This window comes from Anomaloglossus baeobatrachus, chromosome 3, assembly GCF_048569485.1.
Source record: "Anomaloglossus baeobatrachus isolate aAnoBae1 chromosome 3, aAnoBae1.hap1, whole genome shotgun sequence".
NCBI classification, from domain to species: Eukaryota; Metazoa; Chordata; class Amphibia; order Anura; family Aromobatidae; genus Anomaloglossus; species Anomaloglossus baeobatrachus.
The window spans coordinates 332879972-332898794 of NC_134355.1; the positions used below are offsets into that span (position 1 = coordinate 332879972).

Genomic DNA, 18823 nt, shown 5'->3' on the forward strand with positions numbered 1-18823 from the left:
AGAACAGCAGGGGTCCAAGAACTGAGCCTTGGGGCACACCGACAGATAGGGGGCGAGATGAGGAAGTGGTGTGAGAATGGGAGACGCTGAAAGTTCGGTTGGTTAGGTATGAGGAGATCCCAGATAGGGCCAAGTCTGTGATGCCCAGAGATGAGAGAATCTGTAGTAGGAGGGAATGGTCTACTGTGTCGAAGGCAGAGGACAGGTCCAGGAGGAGGAGGATAGAGTAGTGTCGCTTGGCTTTGGCGGTTAGTAGATCATTGGTGACTTTGGTTAGGGCAGTTTCGGTAGAATGATGAATGATGTGGTCGGAAGCCAGATTGAAGCAGGTCAAAGAGGGAGCAGGAGGAGAGGTATGAGGACAATTCAAGATGGACATGCTGTTCCAGTAGTTTTGAGGCATAGGGGAGAAGGGATATGGGGCGATAGTTTGACACAGAGGATGGGTCAAGGGAGGGCTTTTTGAGGATGGGTGTAATAGAGGCATGTTTAAAGCATGAAGGGAATATACCAGTTGTTAGTGATAGGTTAAAGAGATGGGTTAGGGCTGGGATGAGGACTGCGGTGATGTTGGGGATGAGGTGCGATGGGAGCGGGTCCAGTGCACAGGTGGTTAGATGTGATCTTGAGAGTAGAGTGGAGAGATTGTTTTCTGTCATGGTGGAGAAGCTGGATTTGGAGGAAGAGGGATGAGTAGCTATGATGAGGGGCTGTGGTGATTGTGGGCCAAAGCTTGCTCTGATGTTGTCAATCTTCCGCTTGAAGAAAGAGGCAAAGTCTTCAGCTGAGAGCATGATAGTTCCCTAATGGGGGTGACTAACCAGGGGAACTAACGCCCTTAGTATGCCCCTGGGCATGCTAACATGCTAATGAATGCGCAGCGTCAGAGGATGATCTCACTCACCTCTCCGCCGCCATTGCATCCAACGCTGGATTTCGGCTCAGTGTGCATGACCCCGGAGGTTTGGGTCATGCGCACTACTTCAGTTTGAAGCCAGGATGCATACACCCGGCTTCATAGTGCGCATGACCGAAACTCCGTGTCATGCGCACTGAGCCGAAATCCCCCGTCGGGCGGAGATGGCGGCGGAGAGGTGAGTGAGATCATCCTGTAATGCTGAGCATTCATTAGCATGATAGCACACCCACAGAGAGGTACTAACATTCCAATGGGGGCAACTGGCTGGGGAAGTAACGCCCAGGGGACTAGTCCCCTCGCTCATTAGCATAAAAGATCTTTAGAAATACTTTTTCTAAAGATCTCTTTATCTATGCTAGTCTATACAGGAAAGGGGATAACAATATACACCCAGAATTGCTCGTCATTCTGGGTGCATATTGCACCTGACAGGTTCCCTTTAAATTAATAATTAATTGGTCGGATGTGCTCAGACATGCTTTCTAAAGCCGAGTGCTGCCTACTTTTCAAAAAGTTGTGGGAGCTGGTCGGGACTGGTGTAAAAACTACCAGTTGCACGAAAATGTTTGTCCCATTTCAATGAGTTTTTAACTGATTGATGACTTGGCCCCTATGTTTTAAAAGGAACAAAAAATGAGTCCATAAGTAAACAAGACATCCATTATGTACTTGATTAATCCCCCTTTGTTCTAGCATTGCAGTTCCGGTGCTCCCCGCTTTTTTGCATTTATTTCCTTGCAGAGCTTATGTGTGGCCCTTCAGGTGGCTTCTTGCGGCCCGCTGGCCCGTGGACCCGGTAAAGATGGCGACCGGTGCAAGAGGCCGCAGCCTCCAGCTATCTATTTCAGTTTACAGTTTTGCCTTTGCCGGGCACAGTAATGTTCTCGCTGCAGAACACAATAACAGCCGCCTGCCAATCAGAGGCAAGCACCTGCTCCATATGACCTCAGATGCTTACCTGTGATTGGCCAGTGGCTGTTGTGCAGTGAGAACTGCTCTGAGTGCTCTGCATGCGCCGGCAGAAAGTACAGCAGTGACAGGCAGGAGCTGTGATCATTATCGGGTCCACATGCCTGCGTGCTGCTGAGCCGACGGAGGATAGGTGAGCAGAATGTTTTTGTGTGTTTCTGCCGCTGGCTGAGCCTGCACAGGGTGTGTGTGTGTGTGTGTGTGTGTGTGTGTCAGCTGAGGGTGCACAGGGTGTGTGTGTGTGTGTGTGTGTGTGTTTCTGCTGCTGGCTGAGGCTGCACAGGGTGTGTGTGTGTGTGTGTGTGTTTTTGTCTGAGGATTTCAGAGTGAAAGATCCCTGGCTGGGATCATACAGTCAGCGCCCTGTACCTGCTCCCCTTGGATTGGCCAGTATGTATCAGCTGTCAGGATCCCTTTAGGTCCTGGAGGTGATGATATCACGGCTCTCAGCAGTTTGGTGTCTTTCACGTCAGCATTTACTCATGTTTATGGTAAACATAAACTGTGATATAAACATGGCTTAGAGTAAAGGGGGCTTTATACGCTGCGACATCCCTAGCGTTTGCTAGCGATCTCAAGTGCGGTAGCACCCGCCCCCGTCGTACGTGCGACATTTGGTGCTCGCTGCCATAGCGAACATTATCGCTACGGGGCTGTCACACGCACATACCTTGTTAGCGACATCGCTGTGACCGCCGAACAATCCCTCCTTCAAGGGGGAGGTGCGTTCGGCGTCATAGCGACGTCACTAAGCGGGCGGCCAATAGAAGCGGAGGGGCAAAGATGAGCGGCCGGAACATGCCGCCCACCTCCTTCCTTCCTCATTGCCGGTGGACGCAGGTAGGAGATGTTCGTCGTTCCTGCGGTGTCACACATAGCGATGTGTGGTGCCGCAGGTACAAACAACATCGTACCTGTGGCAGCAGCGATATTAAGGAAAGGAGCGACGTGTCAACGATCACCGTTTTTAAACGATTTTTCGATCATTGATCGTCGCTCCTTGGTGTCACACGCTGCGATGTCGCTACCGGCGCCGGATGTGCGTCACTAACGACGTGACCCCGACGATATATCGTTACCGATGTCGCAACGTGTAAAGCACCCTTAAGGGGTGGTGCAAATCGGTTTCCAGGACCTGGTGCAGAGGCCAAATCAGTAATCTGTGGTGACTAAAGGGGACCCCTGAGAAGCAGCTCTTACCCGATAGCATCTGCTGCTCTGTGTTTGATTATCCAGTCTATTGACTCATCAATGGTGCAGTGTGAGGTGCAAAGTCGACTAATCAAACACGGAGCCACGGATGCCATCAGGTATGAAGCGTTTCTCAGGGGTCCCGCTCAGCCACCAGACTATGTGGCCAGTTGGGTGGAATCACACCATCTCTATCTAGCATACATTACAGGGCAATCTTCGAGCACTGTACACACAGCCCTTTACTTTTGGGAAAAGATGATATATATTGGCCCATCAGGTTTTCATCACCTTCCAGTAACAATGGCGAGTCCAGCAGCAGATCAAGTTATCGAAACTGTGGCCAGGATGGTTGACATCTATATTACTTTTCCTCTGCGCTTCCCATAGAAGCTCTCCAACAGAAATCCCGATAAGGGACCTCAACTTATGACTCTCCATTGGAGTCTATGGCCTTCCTAGAGTCCACCTGTGAGGAGTCCTTCTAAGGTGCTCACTCCTCTAAGGACAGTTCAAAATGTGGATTAGAGGCGCAGAGGAGAGAGGGGAAAATATAGTGAGTTGTGATTGGATAGAAGTCTGCGCACGGCATTCTGGGATGTGAGGGAAGGGAAAATATCCTTCCAAGTGAGGGCTCACGTCACAGAAGTGCCTGCCCGCCCACTCCGGTACCTGGCTTAGGACGTGACGAATAGACGAGCACAGAGCAGCTTTTTCGCCCACAAGTTACACAAGTGTAGCACCCACGGGAGTTTGTTTTCTGTATGTAAGGACAGCTGCGCGCTCACTACACTAATGTACCTCTGCGGCATCCGTACGATGACGTAGTGGGTGGGCGGGGTTAAGGAAAGTACCCGGAAGCTGCTGAGCGTGCTGAGGGAGAGAAGTGCCGGAGATTCGGGTAACAGAGCCGATCACTCGGGTGTACGCCCACCTCCTCCTGTCACTCGTGTCTGGGACATATGTGGTGCCGTGATGTATGTCAGTCACCGCTCCAGACCTGCACATGTACGGAGGACGCATTCACAGGAGGCAGCAGTGCAGAGCCAGACCAGAAGCCCCGGTGTCCTTCCCATACATGTGAGTGGGGCAGTGCCTGCAGGAAACACATGGACAAGCCCCACTCACATGTATGGGGCAATCTGGGATTGTCTGGAAGAGCTGTGCTGCCTGTGAATTCACCAGTGACTGATGCAGGGACTGCCTCCCGCTATAGCCGGTCCCCTAATGCCCCATACCACTCCATCCGGGTGGTGACTGATGCAGGGACTGCCTCCCGCTATAGCCGGTCCCCTAACACCCCATACCACTCCTTCATCCGGGTGGTGACTGATGCAGGGACTGCCTCCCGCTATAGCCGGTCCCCTAACACCCCATACCACTCCTTCATCCGGGTGGTGACTGATGCAGGGACTGCCTCCCGCTATAGCCGGTCCCCTAACACCCCATACCACTCCTTCATCCGGGTGGTGATTGATGCAGGGACTGCCTCCCGCTATAGCCGGTCCCCTAATGCCCCATACCACTCCTTCATCCGGGTGGTAACTGATGCAGGGACTGCCTCCCACTATAGCCGGTCCCCTAACACCCCATACCACTCCTTCATCCGGGTGGTGACTGATGCAGGGACTGCCTCCCGCTATAGCCGGTCCCCTAATGCCCCATACCACTCCTTCATCCGGGTGGTGACTGATGCAGGGACTGCCTCCTACTATAGCCGGTCCCCTAACGCCCCATACCACTCCTTCATCCGGGTGGTAACTGATGCAGGGACTGCCTCCCACTATAGCCGGTCCCCTAACACCCCATACCACTCCTTCATCCGGGTGGTCACTGATGCAGGGACTGCTTCCCGCTATAGCCGGTCCCCTAATGCCCCATACCACTCCTTCATCCGGGTGGTGACTGATGCAGGGACTGCCTCCCGCTATAGCCGCTCCCCTAACACCCCATACCACTCCTTCATCCGGGTGGTCACTGATGCAGGGACTGCTTCCCGCTATAGCCGGTCCCCTAATGCCCCATACCACTCCTTCATCCGGGTGGTGACTGATGCAGGGACTGCCTCCCGCTATAGCCGCTCCCCTAACACCCCATACCACTCCTTCATCCGGGTGGTCACTGATGCAGGGACTGCTTCCCGCTATAGCCGGTCCCCTAACACCCCATACCACTCCTTCATCCGGGTGGTAACTGATGCAGGGACTGCCTCCTGCTATAGCCGGTCCCCTAACGCCCCATACCACTCCTTCATCCGGGTGGTCACTGATGCAGGGACTGCCTCCCGCTATAGCCAATCCCCTAATGCCCCATACCACTCCTTCATCCGGGTGGTGACTGATGCAGGGACTGCCTCCTACTATAGCCGGTCCCCTAACGCCCCATACCACTCCTTCATCCGGGTGGTAACTGATGCAGGGACTGCCTCCCACTATAGCCGGTCCCCTAACACCCCATACCACTCCTTCATCCGGGTGGTCACTGATGCAGGGACTGCTTCCCGCTATAGCCGGTCCCCTAATGCCCCATACCACTCCTTCATCCGGGTGGTGACTGATGCAGGGACTGCCTCCCGCTATAGCCGCTCCCCTAACACCCCATACCACTCCTTCATCCGGGTGGTCACTGATGCAGGGACTGCTTCCCGCTATAGCCGGTCCCCTAATGCCCCATACCACTCCTTCATCCGGGTGGTGACTGATGCAGGGACTGCCTCCCGCTATAGCCGCTCCCCTAACACCCCATACCACTCCTTCATCCGGGTGGTCACTGATGCAGGGACTGCTTCCCGCTATAGCCGGTCCCCTAACACCCCATACCACTCCTTCATCCGGGTGGTAACTGATGCAGGGACTGCCTCCTGCTATAGCCGGTCCCCTAACGCCCCATACCACTCCTTCATCCGGGTGGTCACTGATGCAGGGACTGCTTCCCGCTATAGCCGGTCCCCTAACACCCCATACCACTCCTTCATCCGGGTGGTAACTGATGCAGGGACTGCCTCCTGCTATAGTCAGTCCCCTAACGCCCCATACCACTCCTTCATCCGGGTGGTGACAGGTGCAGGGACTGCCTTCTGCTATAGTCAGTCCCCTAACGCCCCATACCACTCCTTCATCCGGGTGGTAACTGATGCAGGGACTGCCTCCTGCTATAGCCGGTCCCCTAACGCCCCATACCACTCCTTCATCCGGGTGGTCACTGATGCAGGGACTGCTTCCCGCTATAGCCGGTCCCCTAACACCCCATACCACTCCTTCATCCGGGTGGTAACTGATGCAGGGACTGCCTCCTGCTATAGCCGGTCCCCTAACGCCCCATACCACTCCTTCATCCGGGTGGTGACAGGTGCAGGGACTGCCTTCTGCTATAGTCAGTCCCCTAACGCCCCATACCACTCCTTCATCCGGGTGGTGACTGGTGCAGGGACTGCCTCCCGCTATAGCCGGTCCCCTAACGCCAAATACCGCTCCTTTATCCGGGTGGTGACTGGTGCTATAGCCGGTCCCCTAACGTACCTTACCACTCCTTCATCCGAGTAGTGAGTGGTGCAGGGACTGCCTCCTGCTATAACCGGTCCCCTAACACCCCTTACTGCTCCTTCATAGGGGTGATGACCAATGCAAGGACTGCCTTCCGCTAGAGCCGGTCTCCTAATGCCCCTTACCGCTCACCCATCTGGGTGGAGACTGATGCAGGGACTGTCTCCCGCTATAGCTGGTTTTCTAACTCCCCTTACCACTAATTCATCCGGGTGGTGACTGATGCAGGGACTGCTTCCCACAATAGCCAGTCTCCTAATGCCCGTTACTGCTCATTTATCCGAGTGGTGACTGATGGTGGGTTTGCCACCCGCTATAGCCTGTCGGGTCCCCTAACACCTCTTCACTGCTCATTCATCTGGGTGGTGACTGATGCAGAGACTGCCTCCTGCTATAGCTGGTCCCTTAATGCCTCTTACCACTTAGTCATCCAGCTGGTGACTGATACAAGGACTGCCTTCCGCTATAGCAGGTCCCCAACGCCCCATTCCATGTTTTTCCGCCCAGTCATCCAGGTGACGCTCCCTTCTGGGATAACTTATAGGGTCCCGCGTAGGGGGTGACCATCACTGGTGTCAGGATTCTATCAGGAGAACAGAGGGGAATTACCGAGTTTCTGACTCCATCCTTAGCCAGACCCTGCACCAGCAGACTCCATCTGAGTTCCAGACCTATTAGGCTATGTGCACACTAGAAAAAGGATTTTTCTTAAGAAATTACTTAAGAAAATTTCTTAAGAGTGAAGGATTAGCGCACCTGCGTTTTTACCGCGATTTGGTGTGTTTTCGGTGCGTTTTTGGTGCGTTTTTACCGCTGGTTGCTCCCTGCGTTATTGTGCCAATTATCTATGGCAAATAACGCAGTTAGCTGCAGAAAAGAAGTGACATGCTCATTCTTTTTCTTAAAGGGAACCTGTCATCAGAAATTTCGCCCAAAAGCTAAAAGATTCCCCCTCTGCAGCTCCTGGGCTGCATTCTAGGAAGGTCCCTGTTATTATTGTGCCCCATGTGAGACCAAAATAAAGCCTTTATAAAGTTCTACCTTTTTGTATGCAGCTTCTGTAAATGTGTCATGGGGGCGGGCTTTCTGCCGTCCGTTATTCTGCCTCCTGGTCCTGTATGCCGCCCCCATCGCTCCTTTCCATATCTGATGCACCGCCCACTGCTCCAGCCATCCCCGCGCATGCCCAGTGCCAGTCTCACAGGACTGAGCAGTGTGACCGCTGGTGACGTGTGCGCAGGCAAGTGATTATGGGCGGGGCTGTGATTGTTATCAGCAAGTACCCGCCCATAATCTCGTGAGCGCGCAAACCTCACCAGCGGTCACACTGTGCTCAGTGTAGATGCTAGACTGTATGGGCTGCTTCCAGGGATGACGTCCCTTTGTCATGTGATAGGGGCGTGTTCAAAATACTATCACATGACAAAGGGACGTCATCCCTGGAAGCAGCCCATACAGTCTAGCATCTACACTGAGCTCAGTGTGAATGCTGGAGAGGTTTGCGCGCTCACGAGATTATGGGCGGGTACTTGCTGATAACAGTCACAGCCCCGCCCATAATCACTTGCCTGCGCACATGTCACCAGCGGTCACACTGCTCAGTCCTGTGAGACTGGCACTGGGCATGTGCGGGGATGGCTGGAGCAGTGGGCGGTGCATCAGATATGGAAAGGAGCGATGGGGGCGGCATACAGGACCAGGAGGCAGAATAACGGACGGCAGAGAGCCCGCCCCCGTGACACATTTACAGAAGCTGCATACAAAAAGGTAGAACTTTATAAAGGCTTTATTTTGGTCTCACATGGGGCACAATAATAACAGGGACCTTCCTAGAATGCAGCCCAGGAGCTGCAGAGGGGGAATCTTTTAGCTTTTGGGCGAAATTTCTGATGACAGGTTCCCTTTAAGAAAATCTACTGAAAGAATTTTCTTAAGAAAAAAAACGCAGTGTGCGCACAGCTAATTTTTTTTCCTATAGGTTTTGCTGGTGAATGTCTGCAGAAAGGTTACAAGAATTTCTCAAGACATTTCTGCAGCAAAAACGCACCAAAAACGCAGGTAAAAAACGCAGTGTGTGAACACAGCCTTAGGTTGTTGTGAACCAGTTACATGCAATGTCGCCTAGATGGAGAAGTGTAAGCAGCAGGTCAGACCCTCTGCTTGCCAATAGCTGTCCCCCCCCCCCCAAGGAGTCCACTATACATAAGTCAGTACACAACCCCAGTTTACTGGTCCTAGAAGTCTCACTAAGAGACGTCAGCCAGTCTGGAGTCCTCTGTTTAGACAATTGGATGGATGGTTCTTACCAGGAGGTTTGGAGAAGTTCCAGATTGCATGGACCAGTGTGAGAAGTCTGAGAGGTGTCCAGTAGTGATGAGCGGGCACTACCATTCTCGGGTGCTCGGTACTTCTTAAGAGCAATTGGACGGGCTTTACGCTGTACCGAGTATAGTGAAAGTCAATGAGGAACGGGCATTTTTCTGGAAGATTTACCAGAAAATGCTCTAGTTTTTCATTGAGATACTTCAGACGCGCACATCCATGCGTCCAACCTGCTCGATTCGATTACCGAGCATGGTAGTGCTCTCTCATCACTAGTGTTCAGATAATGGCAAAGTCCTCCTCCTTCCTGAAGAAGTACAAAAATTCATACAATGTTTCTTGTCCCGGGTGTTAAGTGTTGTCGGGGTGTCATAAAAGAAAATTGAAGAAAAATAAACTATGCCAATCTCTCTACCCCAAAGGTGTTTGCTGTTATACCTGGACCCTGTAGCCTTTGGCCCTTATGAGAAGACCAATATTATTAAAGACCCTTTATAGTTGGGGGCTCTGTTGGACATCTGTGCATTGGCGCGCACAAGCTTCAAATTATGCTACTTCCAAATTTTTCTTCCACTCCAGTATTCAGTGCACCAGTGGTATTTTGCCATCCGTAGTGATGTGATATTGCATGCTGATAGCAACAAGCGTTAAACCTCACAGCCTTGAGACTGATGGGTGATGGCTAAAGAAGAGTAAACCCGTGTATGTTTGGGTTCAGCTGGACTTTAGTTAAAAGTTCAGTTTGGGACCGACCTGGACTTAACCTGAACCTGATCCCGGAGCCCAAATTGTTGTTACCCCTCGTTTAATGAAAGAAAAACCCACAATGGTCACAGATATACCCTGAATTAGACAAAAGTAATAATGAATAAAAAAAAAGTATGAAAATGAACAAATGTGATTCAGGCATTGCTTTTCAGCTTCGACAGAATTTTTTTTAAAGATAAAACTCATGAAACAGGCCTGGACAGAAATGATGGTACCCCTGAAAATAATGTGACAAAATGGACTTGTTAAATCAAGGTGTGTCCACTAATTAGCATCACAGGTGTATACACTCTTGTAATCAGTCAGTGGGCCTGTATATAGGGCTACAGATACTCACTCTGCTGTTTGTTGACTTGGTGTGTACCACACTTAACATGGACCAGAGGAAGTGAAGGAAAGAGTTGTCTCAGGAGATTAGAAAGAAAAGTATAGACAATTATGTTAAAGATAAAGGTTATAAGACCATCTCCAAGCAGCTTGATGTTCCTGTGACTACAGTTGCACATATTCAGAAATTTAAGATCCTTGGGACGATAGCCAACCTCCCTGGACGTGGCCTCAGGAGGAAAATTGATGACAAATCAAAGAGACGGATAATACGAATGCTAATAAAAGAGCCCAGAAAAACTTCTAAAGAGATAAAAGGTGAACGTCAAGCTCAAGGAACATCAGTGTCCGATCGCACCATCCGTTGTTATTTGAGCCAAAGTGAACTTCATGGTAGACGACCAAGGAGGACACCGTTGTTGGAAAAAAAAAATCATAAAAAAGCCTGACTGGAATTGTAATGTTGTATGGACAGATGAGACAAAAATGGAACTTTTTGACAAGGCACATCAGCTCTATGTTCACAGACGGAAAAATGAAGCATATCAAGAAAAGAACACTGTCCCTACTGTGAAACATGGAGGAGGGTCAGTTATGTTCTAGAGCTGCTTTGCTGCATCTGGCACAGGGTGTCTTGCATCTGTGCAGGTACAATGAAATCTCAAGACTATCAAGGGATTGTAGAGAGAAATGTACTGCCCAGTGTCAGAAAGGAAAGCTTGGTCTCAGTCTCAGGTCATGGGTCTTGCAACAGGATAGTGATCCAAAACACACAGCTAAAAATACCCAAGAATGGCCAAGAGGAAAATATTGGACTATTCTGGAGTGGCCTTCTATGAGCCCTGACCTAAATCCTATTGAGCATCTTTGGAAAGATCTGAAACATGTCGTCTGGAAAAGGCAACCTTCAAAACACGAGACTACTGGAGCAGTTTTCTCTTGAGGATTGGGCCAAAATACCTGTGGAGAGGTGCAGAAATCTCATTGACAGTTACAGAATTTGTCTGATTGCAGTGATTGCCTCAAAAGGTTGTGCAACAAAATATTAAGTCGAGGAGGATGAGGAGGAGGAGGAGGAGGGCGCTGTCATTTCTGTCCAGGGCTATTTCATGAGTTTAATTTTTTTTAAAAAATTCTGTGGAAGCTGAAAAGCAATGTCTGACTTTCATTTGTTCATTTTCATAGATTTTTTTATTATTACTTTTGTCAGATTCAGGTTATTTCTGTGACCATTGTGGGTTTTTCTTTCATTAAACGAGGGGAACCAACAATTTTGATCACGTGTGTAAGTCAAGAACTAACGAGCTCGACTTGAGTATAATAGAAGTCAATGATTGGGCACTTCGGCTCTCCGCCCACACACAGCCAGCCATGAAGAGATAATTAAATATTTGGTGCACCAATTAGCCATGCTTGATTTGAGCAATCATTCTGTGCGGACAGTCCCATTATTGTGTATTAATTATGGGGTACGGTTTTCCCCTATTTTGCCTGCTGCAGTACCTTACTTCTGGGAGTATTGGGATAATTACTGATTCCGCATTATGAAGCACTGTCTGCATGTGGGTATTGCTACCTACGATTTCCCATTGCCAGCCAGGATGTCACCAGTAACAGACCCATCCCCCGCATTGCTAGCTGGATTATCCCCACGTAGAGCGCTACCTAGTGTCAGCCAAAACAGTGAAACTTCCACATGTCACGCACTGACCCAGATGCCCCATATATTATGCTTCTGCCTTGAGAAGACACCTCTTACCTCTAGAAGAACACGTATTATTGCAAGTTTGGGTGGTCACCTCCAATTGGTTTCTCTATTGACTGTCTTCCTTATTCTTTGAACCCTAGTCCTATTTGTTTTATTAGAGGCTGCCCCATGTTCTACCCCTCTGCTGTCACCTCCTCCTTTTGGTCCCAGTTGTCGGAGTTGAGCCTCTCGCATTGGAGTCTATTACTAATGAGTGTTATTTACAGACGCCTCTATGGCAAGTGCACCGTGTCAGTGTCTTCACTCCAGAGTTATTCATTCATCTACATCAAAGTGCTCTGCTAGTCATTCTGTTTACAGGAAACTGTTTTGGATGATGGGACTTGTATGACAAATTGGTGCTCTTTAACCCCTGAAAGACTGGGCGATTTTCCAGGAGCTATGACTATCCCCCCTTCCCCCCTGACATAGCTGTATGAGGCTATTTTTCTACAGGGCGAGTTGTAGTTTGCAATTGTCATGTTAGCAGAAAATGGGAAAAAAATTGTGACAAATTGGTAAAGAAAGGCTATTCCACCATTGTGTTTTGGATTTTGTTTTAGCAGTGTTGATTATGTGGTTAAAATATCTTGGAAACATGATTCTTCTGGTCTGTACAAATCTGGCTTTACCAAATGTGTATAGGGGGTTTTTATCACAATTTTAATTGCTTAAATATGCAAAACTTGGCAAAATAGAATATATATTTTTTTTTAGGAGGATGGCTTGAAATTATAGCATTTTTTAAAAACATTTTTTAATAAAAAAAGTCATTACTTTTTTTTCCCCCCTTATAGGACTTGAACCTTCAGTCCTTTGGTCGCTTGTTTTTTTTTTTCTATTGTAATGTATAGTGTAAATGCCAGACTTCACAGACGTACCAAGATGGCGGTCGTGTACCTTTCAGCAGGCCTCTGGCTACCATGGCAATCCATCGCCACCTGAGGCAGCGCCTACTCCGGCTATTTCTTCAGTGATCCACATCTGATTGGTAAAACAGCAGCGATTGGAGCTAGCTCCAGTCACTGCTTGTACAGACAGATATTGGCACTATAATACAGCCGGTATTTGCCGTTTGTGGAGCAGGCTCCTGCACACTTGCACACGCCAGTACACTTTGGAGTTTATGCAGCGTGGTCTAAAGACTGCCATCCACATTAGACTCTCCCATACACAGGAGCACTTGTTGGGTAAGTGCTGTGCATTCTGAGGAAGGTGCTGGCTAAAATGTCAGCCAGTGGGCTATCTCCGAGAGAAGGATGTGATCAGCAGTCTGAAATCGCGCATGCCCCCTCACCTTCAGCCGGCCAGCACCCCCATACACGTTTTACTGTCGGCCAAACTTGTTATCGGCAGGTTTGTCTGACAGGCTAATGTGTATGTGGGGCCTTTTGTTTACACTGTCTACAAATCAGTTTTAGTAAATCTGCCCTATGCTATGAACTTGACGTTACGTTCCAATAAGCATGTGAAAAATCATCCACTTCTTGTCCAGAAATAATGGACTGTTTTTCTTTTTATCTGCCCAGAGTTCTGTGTGTCCATTTTTGACATCCATATAATATTCAATATTCACTTTCAAAATAAAAAGCACAGTTTATTTTACTATGAAATCTTTGTAGTGGATCCATTAAATATGAATGCAATACGTGTCCGCTTGATGCGTGGCTGTTGCCTTTTGCAATATTCCCCCCCTATTAGGCTAAGTTCATGCTTCCGTTGTTTTGCATCAGTCACAATCCGTCGCTTTGAGGAATTACGGTATCGTACAAAATATTTTGCAGGAATCCGTTTTTTCCCCATAGGCTTCTATTAGCGACGGATTGTGACTGATGGCCTTGCGTTGCATCTGCCGTGTGACAGATCAGTCATTTAGTGACTGACTGTCAGGCAAGAGCAACGCTGAATGTAACGCTTTTTGGAGCAGCCAAAACAACGCACTCCGCAGGTGTCCGTCGCCATCCGTCAAGAGCTATGATGGATGTCTATGGTGCTGGATTCCGCCGTAATCCGTCACACGACGGAATGCAGTGCTGGATTCCGTCATGCTCTACTGAGCCTGCCCAGCATGTCTGGCACACCAGTTGGCCTGTCCCAAACACAAACGGATCATGACGGACCCATCAAAAAACGGATGTAATGGACTCGACGGATCCGTTTTTGCACAGCATTCCTGTGAACAGAATCCTGTGAAATAACACATCTGTTGCGTCAGTTGACATCTAAAAAACGATGTATCCGTCGTTGCGTCGCAACGACGATCCTGACGGATTTAAAACAACAGGAGTGTGAACTTATCCTTACTATACTCAATCCGTTATCCTTTATGGAAAAACTTTCATGTGATTCATGTGATATACCACATTGATTGTCAGTGCCCTTTACAGATAATTGTTTCTCTTTCAGATCCCATTTTCATCACATAACTGGTGAATGATCCCAGATCGTCTATATGTGCAGCCCAAACTACTGGAAGAATGACAGATGACAAGGACGTACTCCGAGATGTCTGGTCAGGGCGAATACCGACATGCTTCACATTGTATCAGGATGAACTCACTGAAAGGGAAGCTGAGCCTTACTATGTAAGTCCTATCAGGGTAGGTGGGATATTTTCAGATACTGTAAGAGAACTGAAATGATAGCTTTTTGGTGATGAGCGAGCACTACCATGCTCAGGTGCTCTGTACTAGTAACGAGTAGTGATGAGGGAAAACCTCCATGCTCGGTGCTCGTAACGAGTAGTTATGAGTAAGTAGTATCATGCTCGATTCTAATAACGAGTAGTGATGAGTGAGCACTACCATGCTCGGGTGTTCAGTACTCCTTAACGACTAGTGTTGAGTCAACACTACCATGCTCGGTTGCTCAGTACTTGTAAAAAGTAGTGATGAGTGAGCACTAGCATGCTTGGGTGCTCGGTACTTGTAACAAGTAGTGATGAGCGAGTACTACCATGCTCAAGTGCTCAGTACTTGTAATGATTAGTGATGAGTGAGCACTAGCATGCTTGAGTGCTCGGTACTTGTAACAAGTAGGGATGAGTGATTACTACCATGCTCGAGTGCTCAGTACTCGTAACGAGGAGTCATGAGTGAACACTACCATGCTCGGCTGCTCGGTACTCATAATGAGCAGATGGACTTTCAGATGGGCTCGACTCACGTACTGAGTATACTGGAAGTCAATGGAGAGCTTGAGCATTTTTCGAGAAGATCTTATGGAAAAATGCTCGAGTTTCCCATTGATGTCCATCATACTCGGGTGCAGGAGTCGAGCCCATCAAAATGATGGCTATTCCGAGATGGCACCCCATTATGTGATGGTTGCCACCAATCTCCAGGTGCAGCAGTTCTTTCACATACAATGGAAACCACAGAGCCTAAGACGTTTGCAGGGTATTGGAAATATTTAGCAATATTGTAGTTTACCCTTATTTCTGTAACAATGGAGCAGAGTGAACATAACTGGATGACATTTATAATGACCGTGCTTTATCAAAGCTGCCTCCTTCTAGAATGTGCAGCTATAAAAACAAGGTCAGTTATTCTTTACCTGCATTTGGACACCATGAATGTGTACAGTACATCTGGCTATTGAATCTGTATTTACCAGAAAACAATCCCTCTCTGAGAACAATGGCTGGACCTGTGCATGATATCCGCTGGCACAATTATGTCCAGAAAGCTGAATGCTGTTCAGTCACTTGCACCGGCATGAATTAAGGACAGATATTTCAGTGGGGATGTTTTGTGTATTAAATGCTTGTCTGTAGAGTTTATAGGGAATCTGTCAGCAGGTTTATGCTATCCGGGGCTCGCTCACACGAGTGTATAATATGGCCGAGTGCTATTTGATGTTTTATTGGATAGCCCTCATACCAGTGTTATACTATCGAGCAGTGCACATCAGTATTTTTTTTTCTCATGAGGATTTGGCATGAGAAAAAAATTGCAGCAGGGTGCGAGTGACATTGATATTCAGATCGCTCGCACCCATACAAGTCTATGGGTGCGTGTGAATCAGACTGCACTCAAATGTCATCTAAGTGCATTCTGATTATCACTGGTAATGGAGAAGATGGATAAATGAAGTTATGTGTTCTCAGCACCTGTGCTCTTATTGTTTTATTCAAGAGATCCAGTTCACTGTAAGCTGACACTTGGAGCAAACTGTGGCAGATCCAAGTGGCATTAACATAATTGGGCCGTTTCTCTCGCTTTTAAGAATATATGCCTATGTGACCCCAGCCTTAATCTGACCACAGTATAATGTAGGGCAAGTGAGCTTGATTCCAGGGATGTTACTTACTAGTCTCTGTGTCGTATTGAAGCTAGCATCAATGTTTTATCAGCAGGAGATTATCACTGCAGGACTAGGTCTCAGTGCAAGCCAGAGCAGCTTAATCTGTGTAACTCCGCCCCCACCGCTGATTGGCAGCTTGCTGACAATGCACATTGCACACAGGAAGCTGGCAATCAGTGGGGTGGGTGGAGTTATACACATCTCCACATTCTGACCACTGCAACATTTCTAGCAGAGGAAACAAGTATTCTATCAAAATTACACTAAGCAGTTCAGTAAGTGATACATTGCTGGAATCAGGCTCTCATCCCCCTACATCATGCTGCCCTAGGATTGCATAGCAAAAACCTGCTCTCAGATTCCCTTTAATGAGCATTTTTGTAACTGTGCTGACTGTACTTGATTGCACTGCTCATTGCAGGGGCAAAAATCTAAGCTGTGCAGTGCACCACACAATGTCTTTAAGCAGGATCTGTCATCAGGTTAAAAGTGACCGTTTATTTCTATTTAATATACCCGCTGCTTCCCTTATGCTATTTATTTTTCAATACGCCATACGGTTCCAGAGGTATGGGCCTTTTTATTTAGTGCTAATTTTAACCAAGGAGTAGAAAAGGGCCGGCGCCTCTCCTAGGCAGCACAGGAGCGCTTTGCCGAGCTGGCACTCATACTGTTGGCTGCACGCTGGATTGACCGGCAGCTATCTAAAGTGTTCGGGGACTTTATTGAGTAACAAGGCAGTGAATTATTTATATTTTATGTATGTTTTCATTAGACGGTGGTCATATCTGCATTGTGGCATCGGCTTATAACCGTGTGCCACAACCCTGTGCTTTGTCTATGGTACACCAGACACTGGCAGTGATGTCCGCTGCTGAGATAACTCGTTTCTAAAGGAAAACAAACGTTGTACCTGGTGTTTTTTTTTTTTCTTTGACCAAGATAACAACATCTGCCATAGTGGCTCCTAAGGACACATCTGACCATATGTGCACCTATGAGGGACTTGTGCCAGCACAAAGAGAAACAAGTTACTACAAATGATTAGTTAAATTAACAGATCAGTCTAGACCACCAGGATAAAGCCCCTTGTGTGTGTTTCGCGATCCTTCTTCAAAGAGGGTCATGTGTTATGGCACAAGTCCCTCATAGGTGTACATAGAGCAGCAGTCATATGTCTCACAATTTGTATTTAACGCTGCTTCCCTGTTCCAATGTATATGCATAAGCACCTTACTATACTAGCACCTTACTGCACTCTAGTGGCCTATATTGGTTATAGCACTTTGCATCTATATTTAGTTTACATGCACCCTCTTGCTGCGATCTAATTTTCTGCTATACATATAGGCACCTTCTTGCTGCGATCTAATTTTCTGCTATACATATAGGCACCTTCTTGCTGCGATCTAATTTTCTGCTATACATATAGGCACCCTCTTTGCTGCTGTCTCATTTGCTGCTATACATATAGGCACCTTCTTACTGCTATTTCATTTTCTGCTATACATATAGGCACCTTCTTGCTGCTATCTCATTTTCTGCTATACATATAGGCACCTTCTTACTGCTATTTCATTTTCTGCTATACATATAGGCACCTTCTTACTGCTATTTCATTTGCTGCTATACATATAGGCACATTCTTACTGCTATTTCATTTGCTGCTATACATATAGGCACCTTCTTGCTGCTATCTCATTTTCTGCTATACATATAGGCACCTTCTTGCTGCGATCTCATTTTCTGCTATACATATAGGCACCTTCTTGCTGCGATCTCATTTTCTGCTATACATATAGGCACCTTCTTGCTGCTATCTCATTTTCTGCTATACATATAGGCACCTTCTTGCTGCAATCCTGCAATCTCATTTTCTGCTATATATATAGGCACCTTCTTGCTGCAATCCTGCAATCTCATTTTCTGCTATATATATAGGCACCTTCTTGCTGCGATCTCATTTTCTGCTATACATATAGGCACATTCTTACTGCTATTTCATTTGCTGCTATACATATAGGCACCTTCTTGCTGCTATCTCATTTTCTGCTATACATATAGGCACCTTCTTGCTGCGATCTCATTTTCTGCTATACATATAGGCACCTTCTTGCTGCTATCTCATTTTCTGCTATACATATAGGCACCTTCTTGCTGCAATCCTGCAATCTCATTTTCTGCTATACATATAGGCACCTTCTTGCTGCAATCCTGCAATCTCATTTTCTGCTATATATATAGGCACCTTCTTCCTGCGATCTCATTTTCTGCTATACATATAGGCACCTTCTTGCTGCTATCTCATTTTCTGCTATACATATAGGCACCTTCTTGCTGCTATCTCATTTTCTGCTATACATATAGGCACCTTCTTGCTGCGATCTCATTTTCTGCTATACATATAGGCACCTTCTTGCTGCAATCTCATTTTCTGCTATACATATAGGCACCCTCTTGCTGCTATCTCATTTGCTGCTATACATATAGACACCTTCTTGCTGCAATCTCATTTCCTGCTATACATATAGGCACCTTCTTGCTGCGATCTAATTTTCTGCTATACATATAGGCACCCTCTTTGCTGCTGTCTCATTTGCTGCTATACATACAGGCACCTTCTTACTGCTATTTCATTTGCTGCTATACATATAGGCACCTTCTTACTGCTATTTCATTTGCTGCTATACATATAGGCACCCTCTTTGCTGCTGTCTCATTTGCTGCTATACA

General features: G+C 47.6%; 1 protein-coding gene across 2 annotated transcripts in view; it reads left to right on the plus strand.

Moving 5' to 3' along the window:
* Nucleotides 1–3908: 3908 nt before the first annotated feature.
* ATG5 (autophagy related 5) overlaps nucleotides 3909–18823 on the plus strand; it is a 256782-nt gene continuing 241867 nt past the window's right edge. The window contains exons 1-2 of one of the 2 annotated variants that reach the window (XM_075340076.1): nucleotides 3909–3980; nucleotides 14192–14370. In XM_075340076.1, coding sequence (XP_075196191.1) covers nucleotides 14263–14370 — 108 coding nt within the window. In that variant the 5' untranslated portion in view covers nucleotides 3909–3980; nucleotides 14192–14262. Of the gene's footprint in view, nucleotides 4004–14191; nucleotides 14371–18823 lie in introns of both variants that reach the window. The other variant, XM_075340077.1, reaches the window with a different exon arrangement.